The sequence below is a fragment of the Lingula anatina genome, chromosome 6 (assembly GCF_051362555.1).
Source record: "Lingula anatina isolate TDL-2025a chromosome 6, LinAna3.0, whole genome shotgun sequence".
NCBI classification, from domain to species: domain Eukaryota; kingdom Metazoa; phylum Brachiopoda; class Lingulata; order Lingulida; family Lingulidae; genus Lingula; species Lingula anatina.
In genome coordinates, this window is record NC_141772.1 from 10,300,068 (window position 1) to 10,313,549 (window position 13,482).

General features: G+C 37.6%; 2 protein-coding genes and 1 long non-coding RNA gene across 4 annotated transcripts; 1 reads left to right on the plus strand and 2 right to left on the minus strand.

Moving 5' to 3' along the window:
* Positions 1-999: 999 nt before the first annotated feature.
* LOC106179249 (uncharacterized) lies at positions 1,000-8,948 on the plus strand. 2 transcript variants are annotated; one of them, XM_087015802.1, is made up of 3 exons: positions 1,000-1,248; positions 7,303-7,474; positions 8,256-8,948. In XM_087015802.1, exons 1-3 carry the CDS (start codon positions 1,123-1,125, stop codon positions 8,468-8,470), a joined length of 513 nt encoding a protein of 170 aa, XP_086871928.1. In that variant the 5' UTR covers positions 1,000-1,122; the 3' UTR covers positions 8,471-8,948. The 2 variants fall into 2 exon arrangements, with proteins under 2 accessions (XP_086871928.1, XP_086871927.1); XM_087015801.1 differs by lacking the exon at positions 1,000-1,248 and adding an exon at positions 6,415-6,640.
* LOC147761118 (uncharacterized) lies at positions 4,294-7,190 on the minus strand. The gene is made up of 3 exons (XM_087015803.1): positions 6,907-7,190; positions 6,185-6,371; positions 4,294-5,582 (listed from the first exon to the last, which is right to left on the minus strand). Exons 2-3 carry the CDS (start codon positions 6,305-6,307, stop codon positions 5,316-5,318), a joined length of 390 nt encoding a protein of 129 aa, XP_086871929.1. The 5' UTR covers positions 6,308-6,371; positions 6,907-7,190; the 3' UTR covers positions 4,294-5,315.
* Positions 8,949-10,329: 1,381 nt separating the features above from the next.
* Positions 10,330-12,916, minus strand: LOC147761119 (uncharacterized). The gene is made up of 2 exons (XR_015335282.1): positions 12,706-12,916; positions 10,330-12,378 (listed from the first exon to the last, which is right to left on the minus strand). It is a non-coding gene; the product is annotated as an uncharacterized LOC147761119 (long non-coding RNA).
* Between the last annotated feature and the right edge of the window lie 566 nt (positions 12,917-13,482).

Genomic DNA, 13,482 nt, shown 5'->3' on the forward strand with positions numbered 1-13,482 from the left:
TAATCAAAGTAGGCAGATCTTGAGTAGTTATAATATCTGGCATAAATTTCGTGTTTTCTTAATGTTAATAAAATGATACCAGGAGCATATCATTCCACAGTCATTTACATGTATCTCCCCCAAATATTGGTTCAGTAGGGGTGACACTTCCATTGTCCATTGTGTATTGAACAAACAATTAGTTCAGATTTACGGCAGGGGCGGATCCAGAGATATGGAAGAGATATGGAAGCTTTCCAAATTATCTTTGTTGATACATCCTCCATTTTTGACCGTCTTCCAAAAAAAAAAAAACTTAAAACTTGAAAATCTGAACGTCTTCCAGAAGACAGCCTCTGAACGGTTGTTCAAAAGGCATGGTGCAGACTCTAGAGAACAACAATAGTGACGTCATTTTATAATCTATGTTACTCAAATGCATAAGTATTTGTAACTGTTGGCATAATGTGAAAAATTGCCAAATCAAAAATGCGTATACTGTATAAGGCTTAGAAATGGAGTCATTTAAACAAAAAAGCTATTATGCCATTAAATGTCTACATGCACATGACGCAGGTAGTTGAAGGGCTCTTTCCCAATGAAAGCAGCGATCTGCGTAGATCGACCCAACTCCGAGTGGACTCACTGAATGCAATCAAATTAGCAGACTTACCAGTACAAGCCTCCCGTTGTTTTCAACGTATAAAATGCAGCTTTTCTGTAATCTACTCATCGACAAGAAGTTGCTTCTTAATACGATTGAATTTAGCAAGAGTTTAATCGAGAACAGCTGAATTTGATAATACGCCTAGCTTCTTCAGGCCGTTATGAATGCGACATCATTTCAGTGCATACACTCCATCTATACATAATTCATTGACCTCATGTCATGCGACACCCCCACCCCCAGGTATGATAATCAAACTTTTTATTGTGCCCTTATGTGTCTCTTATATATCAGTCATGACACCTTTTCGAAGGCATGCTAAACAAACCATTTCAACATATATGCGTAACGCAAAAAAGGGGACTAAGACATCGCCGCGTATTTGTCTCGTTTTCAGCCTCCCGTCCACACCATCAACAAGCGGAACTTCTCGATAAACGAGATTCCTTTCCGGGAAGTGAAAGCCACTAACAAAGATGTCAGAGGAGAGATGTCCCGATTGCTGCGGCTGGTGCATGTGTCTGGTCGTCCTAGCCGTGGGGGTGTGTGGGTGGACGTTCGGCATAGGGTGCCTGCAGGACGACCACAGGGCCACCCGGGGGGTAATGTTTGTTTATATGTGTGTGTTTGTTGATAACGCAAAAAGTACCGTATCCCAGTTAGGTTCGGCCCTGTTTCGTAGTTTCACAGCCAAATCATAACTGCATAAGACCTGCGTCTCACGAAGTACATGTACCATACTGAAAAAGAGGGGCATTCTCTTCGTCTTCTTCTTATATATATATATATGTGTGTGTGTGTGTGTGTGTGTGTGTGTGTGTGTTTGTTGATAACGCTTAAAAAGTACCGTGTCCCACTTAGGTTATTCCGTAGTCTCACAACAAAATGATAACTGCATAAGACCTACTAGTAAGTCTCACGAAGTACAATAACCATACTGCAAAAGAGGATCATTCTTTGCATGTTCTTCTTACGGGTGGTTAAAATCCAGGTAACCCTCGTTCAGGAGCGTAGGAGACAAATTTTAAGTGCGTGCCTGTGTTTCCGCCCCCCCCCCCCCCGCACACACGTCAGTTTTAACAAAATATCCCAAGAAAGCTCTGCCTGTGTGTTGTATTGCATCAGTCCTGTTATGTGAAGCGTGTGAGTTGTGTCCCTTTGAGAGACCGCTTTACTTTATTCCGTAAACACTAAGCAGGATTATAAGTGACCTAAGTATACCGCTCGATCGCTTTATTAAAGCTGTGGACCTAGTTTTAATGGCACCACTTGACAATAGAAATACAAATGCGACAAGTCTGTAATAATGCAACGGTTTTACCAGAATAATGATATTCGAGTTTACTTTACTTTTACAGCTGTGTCTCTTCTGCCCTTCAAAAGCTTATTTTATTCCCTGTAAAATTCTGCAGGCATTAAAGATGATTCCTATTTTGTGCAACCCACTATTGAAACGGTGCCCAGACAGCCATCAACACACTGTTTTAACAGCTCGAAATAAAAATCCCAGTGTGTATATACAAAATGATTCATATGTAAAAGATCTCTTCCTTTTTACAGTACTGTTCAGGAGTTGTCAGCAGAGGCGCAGCCATAACTCTGATCATTTTCGGAACCATCGCCATGGCCCTCATTTTGTGCTGTTGCTGTATCGGCTGCTGCACGAAAGATGGCGCTCTAGACACCCGAGACCCCATCCGGGACCCTCCTCCTTACCAAGAAAGCAACCTTGCTTTCTGGACAGAACCATCTCGTATACTTATAAGGGACATTAGAAACGTTCGGCAAGTAGCTGTTGTGAGGCTTGGATACTCGGGAATTTGATTTCCACAGTTAAACATGCTCAAGAACTGGTAATTCTTTAAAAAATTGATGGGAGAGTATGCATCTTAATGATGCCAATTTTTGTGTTTTGAGCACATGCAATACGTTGACAAAATATTTTGCTTTGTCAGAAAAATAATGTCTGTGATTTGCAGTTTTTTTTACATTATTTTGCAACAATTGACGTCGCTTTGATGAGTGCCAGTGAACTTTTTTATGTTGATACGACGATCAAATTGAACTTCATGTATTCGATTACTGCATTTCAATTTTAATTCCAACATAAAGCTTAATTTGGGCTTCGGAACGTAAATGCACTGTACATTTTGATAAAAACTATTGGACACGACTGGAAAAACGGGAGACTGAAAGAAATGTTTTTGTGAGAAAGAGAACATTTAGAAATCAATGTCGAAATCACTGACAGTTTACAGTTTTGTTATGTTATTTTATCAAAGATTGTGAGATGAGAAAAGACTGAAAGACTGAGAGTGATTTTTAAAAACTTTACTTCCCACATTCTGAAATGCATTTGTTGATACGGATCTATGAGCTAGCAGTTCGTTCCGTCTTCTCTACCGCATTCAAAACCTGCCGAGTGTTCGGCGACGCAATGTACTTTACTTTAATAATAATAATAATAATAATAATAATAATAATAATACATTCGAGGAACACTTCTAACAGGTTGATTGGTCAAAGTAATTTATAAGATTGCTACACAGCAAATCTATTTTTTATATTGCAGTTGGGTTTCAATCTATCGGATAAATAAAGATGCATATTAAAAGATTAAAAGGTGTCATATTGTTGATGGCCAAACAATGTTCAAGTCTGTGACAAGAAAAGCTTGAGGTACAATATGTTTGTTATCGCATTATATCAAACATTTTTGACCTCTCGCGTTGAAGGGTTGAAATATAATTGATATCAGCCGTCAGAGAGGGCAGGAATGTGACCTTTCCGGTGACATCACGAGGCCAAATAAAATATTTATAATGTAAGCAACTTTAATGCCACGCTGACGAAAGTGCTTGCAGTTGACCTGCCAAGTGTCCATAAAAAAGATTCTGATATCAGAAGTGCTTTTTTATAACAGCCGAAATCTATCTTAGTGTTCAATGTATGGACCATGAGCGTTACGCATTTTGCTTTTGATGTATGTTTTGTGACTTTGTACATGTGTTGAATTTTTAAAAATCAAAGCAACTTGATGTTGCCAAAAAGAAATAACATATGTTAGTTTATCGATAAAGTCAAAACACGGAAACTCTGGGCTCAAATTCCTAAAAGCAGGAGATTTTAATTAAAATGACAAATACCATGTGACATAAATTGAAATTCCAATTATACGAACTCATACAAAGACGGGAAGGGTTTGAATTAACGGGCGAATTTGTTACTCAAGCAATAAATAGCGCATTATTCTTCAAGGTCTAAAAATTACGCGACCTCGAGCTCAATATCATTTTAAGGTACATGTAATTGGCTGAAGATAAAGATATACAACCTTAAGTCGAATGTTCATTTTTGTATTGTGCAATGCTGAATGGTTTTTGTTTGAAATACCTTTCATCCATTTAACACATGAGTTCATGTTACTGTGTATTATTGGACCGATTTCATCCATCGTCTTCTCTACCTCGTTACCAGCGTATTTCAATTCCATTCATCACAGTCCCTTAATATATTAAATAACTCATTCTTATGGGTTCACGAATGAAAAAATCATGAATCGATACTGATAGAGAACAGCTGAATCGAACCCGAATGTCATGATCTGGAAATCGTGTTTTAAAGAAAAACAAACCACCGACTCCTTAACAAAAATAAACAATATTTATTTTACATTGTTATTAGAAAAAAAGACTGTTAGACGGTACTATCCTTTGTCATGAAAATTAAAATATTTAGTCAACGCAATCAAAGAAATCTTTATCGAGCCGCCAATTAATGTACAGAATGAATGAATGTACAAACATAAATATTAATAATAAATTTTAATTCAAACGATTTGACTCAATTAATTCGATGACGCATTCCATACAATCCGACAAAATCAAACTAGCTCGGGTCAGTTTAACGAACATCATCAGGCTCCAGTCCAGCAGCAAACCACCTCAGCACTTTCCATGCGTACGGACTGGGGTGGTCTAATTTTTGACACTTGATAACTTCGATAATATGCTACATAATTACTTCAACTTTTATTTTTTAACACTGCCCGCTGTGATGTAGAGAAACAGAACCTTGTATGATCACTTTAATTTCAACTTTAATAAAGTTTAAAAGAAAAAATATTCGTACACAAATTTCGTGCCTTTTAAGTATTCCTTACACACATGTAGTATTTCACCGGGATTTGTAATGAATCCATTTGTTTTGTTTTATTATAAAGGAATGAATTTTCACATGGAACACATTTACATGTAGATGAATTTGTGCACAGACAATCACGTGATGAGAAAGACCAATATCTGAGTTGTTCTTCGGTACATTTCCTCTCTGGGATAAAGTTAAAGATTTGTTTCACCAACGTAACGACATTTACTACATTCTTGCCGTACGTAAATTGACAAGTGATATTCAAATCCTTCAAAATTAGTGCTACTGCTAAAATTCCTGATTTGAAAAAGACACGAGACGCTCTGCTTCAAAGGCGCGTTGCAACAGAAGTAAAGATTACAAGTTCAATAGCAAATCTGGTTATTATTTTGTTCCAACTTCTTGTAGTTCATGCATTATCAATTAGCAAATATCGTAATGTTATTATCTTTTTAGACGCGTTTATCCATATTTGGTGTTTCATAGATAGTGACAGATTTCCGTCTTCTGATTGGTCTTGCTATTGTACATGTATGTCTATGCCTAGCTTACCAAGGGTAGCGTCTCTTAAATGACGCATTTGGCGTTGGAAGATTTGTGTTTGAGCGGTCAAGAAGGCTGTGCTACTCCATCCGCTTTCTTCGTAATCAGGAGGCGAGTCCACGGAGTCCTCATCATCTCTCCTCAGACATGCACAACAGCAGCAAAAGCAGCAGCAAACGGTGGCCAGACCACCGAAGACATTGAGAGTGATCGCAGCAGCGTAGTTGACAACACCTTGACACACCTGTAAAAGCGACATACCTGTAAATATACAAAGTGTGCTTGTGGGGATAAAGTTACTAGAGTTTAATGCGTGTTAAACATGTAGCTTCACATAGTTAAAATAGTATTTTTTTGAGAAATTTTAGCAATTTTCCAAGGTACATATGTATACCTATTTAATAACAATATTACAAAACATAAATCTTTTAAACTTTTAATATCTATAAACTTTATTATTTACTGTCACGAAAATTCGCCAATCTTCATTTAAGTTACAAGATTGGCCTAAAATGAAAAATTGGACCTATTAAGTCGATTTTTAGATCGTAATTTGTGAACGGTTTGGTCGCAGAATACTTGCTACTGCATATATACATGTATCATAACATATATATTAGCTGTTCACATTACTTGAAGACTGAAAGCGGCTATTTAAAGAGTGAAATCACCAATGAAAAGCACCTCAGGTATCGTTCAAGGATTGTTTAGTTCCGGCAATCTGAACCGAAATCGCCAAATATGTTGAATTTTGATGCGTACTGCAGCTCATTTGGGCAGTGTTCTCGACATTGATCTAATTATTATTATTTTTTAGAAGAAATGTGATGCTGACCAAGACTGTACCTTTTTCTCAGGGCGTATATCGGCATCCAGACACAGTTTTCCGAATGTCAGACCGCAGACTGCTAGAGCTACGACTGCCAGCCAAATACAGCATCCACAAAATGCAACTGCCTTATCACCCATGTTTGAAACCAACTATTCGCCGTGAACACACTTGAATTTATCTATCTGTTTCAGGAAAATGGCCCTAGGACAAAACGTAACGCACGGTAATGTACATGTTAACCGGAAGCAATAAACAATCAGTTCAATTTTACGGCAGGGCTTATCCAGAGATATGGCAGAGATATGGAAGTTTTCCAAATTAACTTTGTTGATCCATCCTCCATTTTTGACCGACTTCCGAGAGAAAAAAAAAATAGATACCCGTCAATGTTAACTTGGAAATCTGACCGTCTTCAGGAAGACCCGGAAGACGGCCTCAACCCGCCCCTGAACGGTTGTTCAAAAGGCAAGGTACAGACTCTAGAGAACAACTATAGTGACGTCATTTTATAATCTAGGTTACTCACATGCATAAGTATTTGTAACTGTTGGCATAATGTGAAAAATTGCCAAATCAAAAATGCGTTTCCTGTATTGGCCATTATTGGAGCCATTAAATGTCTACATGCACATGACACAGGTAGTTGAAGGGCTCATTCCCAATGAAAACATAGTTCTACATAGATCGACCCAACTCCGAGGGGACTCACTGAATGCAATCAAATTAGCAGACTTACCAGTACAAGCCTCCCGGTGTTTTCAACGTATAATCAGCAGCTTTTCTGTAATCTACTCATCTACAAGAAGTTGCTTCTTAATACGCTTGAATTTAGCAAGATTTTCATCGAGAACAGCTGAAATTGATGATACGCCTAGCTTCTTCAGGCCGTTAAGAATGTGACATCATTTAAGTCGATAGTGCTTATACTCCGTCTATACATAATTCATTGGCCTGGGGTTATGCGACAACCCCAGTATGATAATTAAACTTTTTAACGTGTCCTTAACTGTCAGTTATATACCTGTCATGACCCATTTCTGAGGACAAACCCGGATCAACATTTCAAAGAAAGAGTATACGGAACGCATAAAAAAGGGACTGAGCCATCGCTATGTATTTGTCTCGTTTTCAGCCTCCCGTCCATACTATAAAGAAGGAAGTGAAAGCCCCTAACAAAGATGTCAGAGGAGAGATGTCCCAATTGCTGCGGCTGCTTCACGTGTCTGGTGGTCCTAGCCGTGGGGGTGTGTGGGTGGACGTTCGGCATAGGGTGCCTGCAGGACGACCACAGGGCCACCCGGGGGGTAATGTTTGTTTATATGTGTGTGTTTGTTGATAACGTAAAAAGTACCGTATCCCAGTTAGGTTCGGCCCTGTTTCGTAGTTTCACAGCCAAATCATAACTGCATAAGACCTACGTCTCACGAAGTACATGTACCATACTGAAAAAGAGGAGCATTCTCTTCGTCTTCTTCTTACAAGTGGTTAAGCCAGGTGATCCTCGTACAGGAGCGTAGGAGGCAAATTCCTAGTGCGTACAGTGCGTGCGTGCGTGTGTTTGCGCCCCTCCCACACGTTAGTCTTATCAAAATGCCCCAAGAAAGCTCTGCATTTTTACCTGTGTGTTGTATTGCATCAGTCATGATATTTGTAAAGTGTATGAGTAGTGTCCCTTTGAGAGACCGCTTTACTTTATTCTGTAAACACCAAGCAATATTATAAGTGGCCTAACTACATGTATAGGCCTACAGCTCGATCGCTTTATTAAAGGGTTCACCTAGTTTTTGATGGCACCACTTGACAATAGAATTACAGATGCGACAAGTCTGTAATTATGCAATGGTCTTACCAGAATAATGATATTCGAATTTACTTTAGTTTTACAGCTGTGCCTCTTCTGTCCTTCAAAAGGTTATTTTATTTCCTGTAAAAACTGCAGAGATTAAAGCTGATTCCCAAACTGTGCAACACACTATTAAATCGGTGTATGGACAGCCATTAACTCGATATTAACAGCTCAAAATAAAAATCCTGGTGTAAAAATACAAACTGATACATATATAAATGATCTCTTTCTTTTTACAGTACTGTTCAGGAGTTGTCAGCAGAGGGGCAGCCATCACACTTATCATTATGGGAACCATCGCCATGGCCCTCATTTTGTGCTGTTGCTGTATCGGCTGCTGCACGAAAGATGGCGCTCTAGACACCCGAGACCCCATCCGAGACCCTCCTCCTTACCAAGAAAGCAACCTTGCTTTCTGGACAGAACCATCTCGCATACTTATAAGGGACATTAGAAACGTTCGCCAAGTAGCTGTTGTGAGGCTTGGATACTCGGAAATTTGATTTCCACAGTTAAACATGCTCAAGAACTGGTAGATCTTTTAAAAATTGATGGCTGAGTATGCATCTTAATGATGCCAATTTTTGTGCTTTGAGCACATGCAAAACGTTGACAAAATATTTTGTTTTGTCAGAAAAATAATGTCTGTGATTTGCAGTTTTTTTACATTATTTTTACAACAATTAACGGCGCTTTGATGAGTGCCAGTGAACTTTTTTTTATGTTGATACGACGATCAAATTGAACTTCATGTATTCGAATACTGCATTTCAATTTTAATTCCAACATAAAGCTTAATTTGGGCTTCGGAATGTAAATGCACTGTACATTTTGATAAAAATATTGGACACGACTGGGGAAAAAAGGGAGACTGAAAGAAATGTTTTTGTGTGAAAAAGTACATTTAGAAATCAATGTCGAAATCATTGACAGTTTATAGTGTTGTTATGTCATTTTAACAAAGATTGTGAGATGAGAAAAGACTGAAGTTTAAGAAAAGTGATTTTTAAAAACTTTACCTCCCACATTCTGAAATGCATAAGTTGAGACGGATCTATGAGCTAGCAGTTCGTTCCGTCTTCTCTACCGCATTCAAAACCTGGTGCAATGCACTATACTTTAATAATAATAATAATAATAATAATAATAATAATAATGCATTCAAGGAACACTTCTAACAGGTTGATTGGTCATAGTAATTTATAAGACTGTTACGCAGCAAATCAATTATTTATATTGCAGTTGGGTTTCAATCTATCGGATCAATAAAGATGCATATTAAAAGATTTAAAAGTGTCATATTGTTGATGGCCAAACAATGTTCAAGTCTATGACAAGAAAAGCTTGAGTTACAATATGTTTGTTATCGCATTATTTCAAACATTTTTGACCTCTCGCGTTGAAGGGTTGAAATATAATTGATATCAGCCGTCAGAGAGGGCAGGGATGTGACCTTGCCGGTGACATCAGGAGGCCAAATACTATATTTATAATGTAAACAATTTTAATGCCGCGCTGTCGAAAGTGCATGCAGTTGACCTGTCAAGTGTCGATAAAAAAGAATCTGATATCAGAATAGCTTTTTTATAGCTGCTCAAATCTATCTTAATGTTAAATGTATGGACTATGAGCGTTACGCATTTTGCTTTTGACATATGTTTTGTGACTTTGTACATGTGTAGGATTTTTTTAAAATCAAATTAACTTGATGTTGCCAAAAAGAATTAACATCTGTTAGTTTATCGATAAAGTCAAAACACGGAAACTAAGGGCTCGTATTCCTAAAAGCAGGAGATTTTAATTAAATGACAAATACCATGTGACATAAATTGAAATTCCAATTATACGAACACATGCAAAGAGGGGAAGGGTTTGAATTAACGGGCGAATTTGTTACTCAAGCAATAAATAGTGCATTATTCTTCAAGGTTGTAAAATTATGCGACCTCGAGCTCAATATCATTTTAAGGTATATGTAATTCGCTGAAGATATAGATAAACACCCTTAAGTCGAATGTTCTTTTTTGTATTGTGAAATGCTGAAAGGTTTGTGATTAAAATACCTTTCATCCATTGAACACAGGAGTTCATGACACTTGTATTATTGGGCAGATTGCATCCCTCCCCTTCTCTACCACGTTACCAGCGTATTTCTATTCCATTCTTCGCACTCCCTTAATATATTAAATAACCCTTTCTTATGGGTTCACGAATGAAAAATGAATGAATCGATACTGATAGAGAACAGCTGATTTGAACCCGTATCATGATCTCGAAAACGTGTTTTAAAGAAAAACAAACCACCGATTCCTTAACAAAAATAAACAATATTTATTTTACATTGTTATTTTGATATGCATTTGTAAATGATAAAAAAGAGACTGTTAGACAGTACTATCCTTTTTCATGAAAATTAAAGTATTTTTAAAATTAAAATCAACGCAATCAAAGAGATCTTTATCGATCCGCCAGTTAATTGAATGTACAGACATAAATATTAATAATAAATTTTAATTCATAAAACGATTTGACTCAATTAATTGGATCACACATTCCATACAGTCCGACAAAATCAAACATCAGGCTCCAGGCCAGCAGCAGACCACCTCAGCACTCTAACTTTCCATTCGCACGGGAGACCCTGGACTGGGATGGTCTAACTTTTGACACCTAATAACTTCGATAATATGCTACATAATTACTTTAACTTAAGCTAATGTGCTTTTAATTTTAACACTGCCCTCTGCCATGTAGAGAAACAGAACCTAGTATGATCACCTTAATTTCAACATTTAATAAAGTTTAAAAGAAAAAAGGAAACAATATTCATACACGTACATACATGTAGTATTTCACCGGGATTTGTAATGAATCCATTGTCTTTTTCTAAAAGCATGAATTTTCACATGAAACATATATAGATAGATTTGTATTGCTGTAGCACCGGTACTATAGTAGTGTCCGCTTGACATAACCCAACCTTGTGCAGCTTTGTTTGCAATCTGTGCTGAAAAATGCACAGACAGTCATGTGATGAGAAAGACCAATATATGAGTTGTTCTTCGGTACATTTCCTTCCTGGGATGAATGTTAAGATCACCAACGTAACGACATTTACTACATTCTTGCCGTACGTAAATTGACAAGTGATATTCAAATTCATTGCAAGTGATATTCAAATTTTCAAATTTAGTGCAACTGCTAAAATTCCTGATTTAAAAGTAGATATGAGACCCCGCTGCTTCAAAGGCGCGTTGCAACTGAAGTGAAGATTACAAATTCAATAGCAAATCTGGTTATTATTTTGTTCCATATCCTTGTAGTACATGCATTATCAATAAGCAAGAGTTTAGTCATAGTTTTTCGCTTTTTATAAGCGTTTATCAATATTTGTTCTTTCATAGATAGTGACAGTTTTCCGACATCTCATTGGTATTTCTATTCGTTGTTCATATTTTTCAGGCGTAGCTTACCCATGGAAAAGTGTCTTATAACGTGGATTTTTCGTACGACGGTGTGTGTAGGCGCTCAAGAAAGCTGTGCTACTCCATCCGCGTTCTTCGTAAACTGGGGCCGGTTTCACAAAGCAGTAGTTAGTTAGAACAACTAACTACTGAACTACCTCGCTAACGAGCAAACTTAGCGATTTTCGAGGGGTGTTTCACGAAGCAGTAGTTAACTTATCGCTAAGTTCAGTCGTAAAGTTCGGTCGTTAGTTCTCTCGTTACTCACCGTAGTCTCGAAACCGTCTGCCGGAAGTGGAACTCTTGCGTAAAAGTGTCACGAAAGCACTAATTCTCCAATTTTTGGTGGCTGGAAATGCATAAGAACGTCTGCTTTGAGGTCGTTGTAAAGGATCTCCACCACCTTTTTGCCGCTCTTTTTGTCACAGCTAGGCGCAACCTCTCGTAAATTGCATCATCGTGTGTATATTCTAATAGATTCTGCCTTTTATGAAAACGTCGTAGTCTACGTTGCCGTCTGGCGGTACGGATAGCAAGAAAGGTAGCCGCCATATTGGATACAAAGACAAACGACAGACAACGGTAACTAAGCAACCTTTTTATTTCACTCATTACGCATGCGTACGATGAAACTCTAGAGTTAGCGACTGGTCTGACCAGTCGTTAAATATCCAAGGTAACAACGAGACAATAACGAGCGAGAGAACTAGCGACTACTTCGTGAAACGGCACTATAACTAGCGAGAGGCTAACTACCGATCGCTAACTAACTACTGCTTTGTGAAACCGGCCCCTGCTTTGTTTGAAAACAGCCGCAACAGCAGAAGAAGAAGGTGGCCAGTCCACCGAAGACAATGAGGGTGATCGCAGCACCATCGCTGACAACTCCCTGACACACCTTCAAAAGAAAAACTAATTTTCAAGGTGGCTTGTGGGAATATAGTTGGTAGAGTTAAATGCACACAATATGCGTTATTTCTTTACATAGCAAAAAGAGTATTATGACTTACATATTAGCTGCTTAAATGAATTGAAATCGCCTTTTAAACGGTGAAATCACCAGTGAAAAACACTTCATGTATATTTTAAGGTTTGTTTAGTTCGGGCAATCTGAACTTGATAGCAAAAGCTGTTGAATTTCGATGCTCATTACACCTCATATGGGCAATGTTCTATACATCTAAATCTCTCTCCCATTGATCTTTTTTTATGTATGACACTGTACCTTGTTCTCCATGCGTTTATCGGCATTCAGACACAGTATGCCGAATGTCAGACCACAGACTGCTAGAGCTATGATTCCCAATAAATAACAGCAGGCACAACATCCACCTCTGTTTTCACCCATGTTTGAAATCAACTATTCACCGTGGATACAATTGAACTTTTCTATCTGTTCCAGAAAAAGGGACCAAGGACAAAAAGCAACACATATACATGTAGCTATAAACAGAGAGCATCTTGAGATAAGAGCAAACAATTAGTTCAGATTAACGGTATTGTTCTAAGGGCATGGTACAAATTCTACAAAAACCACTATTGTGACGTCATTTTTCACCTTGAACACAACTGAATTTATCTATCTGTTCCAGAAAAATGACAAAACGCAACGCACAAAAGCATCTTGAGATAAGAGCAAACAATTAGTTCAGATTAACGGTATTGTTTCAACGAGCATGGTACAGATTCTTAAAAACCACTATTGTGACGTCATTTTATAATCTATGTTATTCACATGCATAGATGTTTCTAACCGTAGACAAAATGTGGTAAAATACAAAATCAAAGATGCGTGTATTGCATAAGGCTTAGAAATAATAATAATCTTTATTGAGCAACTAAAATGTGTATATGTTACATTTTACAGGCTTTCTACACTAGTCATAACATCTTAATAACAATTATACAAATCTATACAAATACTTATGGAATGATTACTGGGAAGCAGCACAGAATAAAACGATTATTGCTATTGATGGGTTTGTCGTTTTTTCAAACTTTC

What these genes read in the sequence shown, in the direction of transcription:
- LOC147761118 (XM_087015803.1), bottom strand. Translation starts at nt 6,307, where the DNA reads ATGGGTGATAAGGCAGTTGCATTTTGTGGATGCTGTATTTGGCTGGCA. An exon ending in ATATACGCCCTGAGAAAAAG is followed by an intron (nt 5,583 to 6,184) that starts GTACAGTCTTGG and finishes TCGCTTTTACAG; the next exon opens with GTGTGTCAAGGTGTTGTCAA.
- LOC106179249 (XM_087015801.1), top strand. Translation starts at nt 6,473, where the DNA reads ATGGAAGTTTTCCAAATTAACTTTGTTGATCCATCCTCCATTTTTGAC. An exon ending in ACGGTTGTTCAAAAGGCAAG is followed by an intron (nt 6,641 to 7,302) that starts GTACAGACTCTA and finishes TCTCGTTTTCAG; the next exon opens with CCTCCCGTCCATACTATAAA. An exon ending in ACCACAGGGCCACCCGGGGG is followed by an intron (nt 7,475 to 8,255) that starts GTAATGTTTGTT and finishes TTCTTTTTACAG; the next exon opens with TACTGTTCAGGAGTTGTCAG.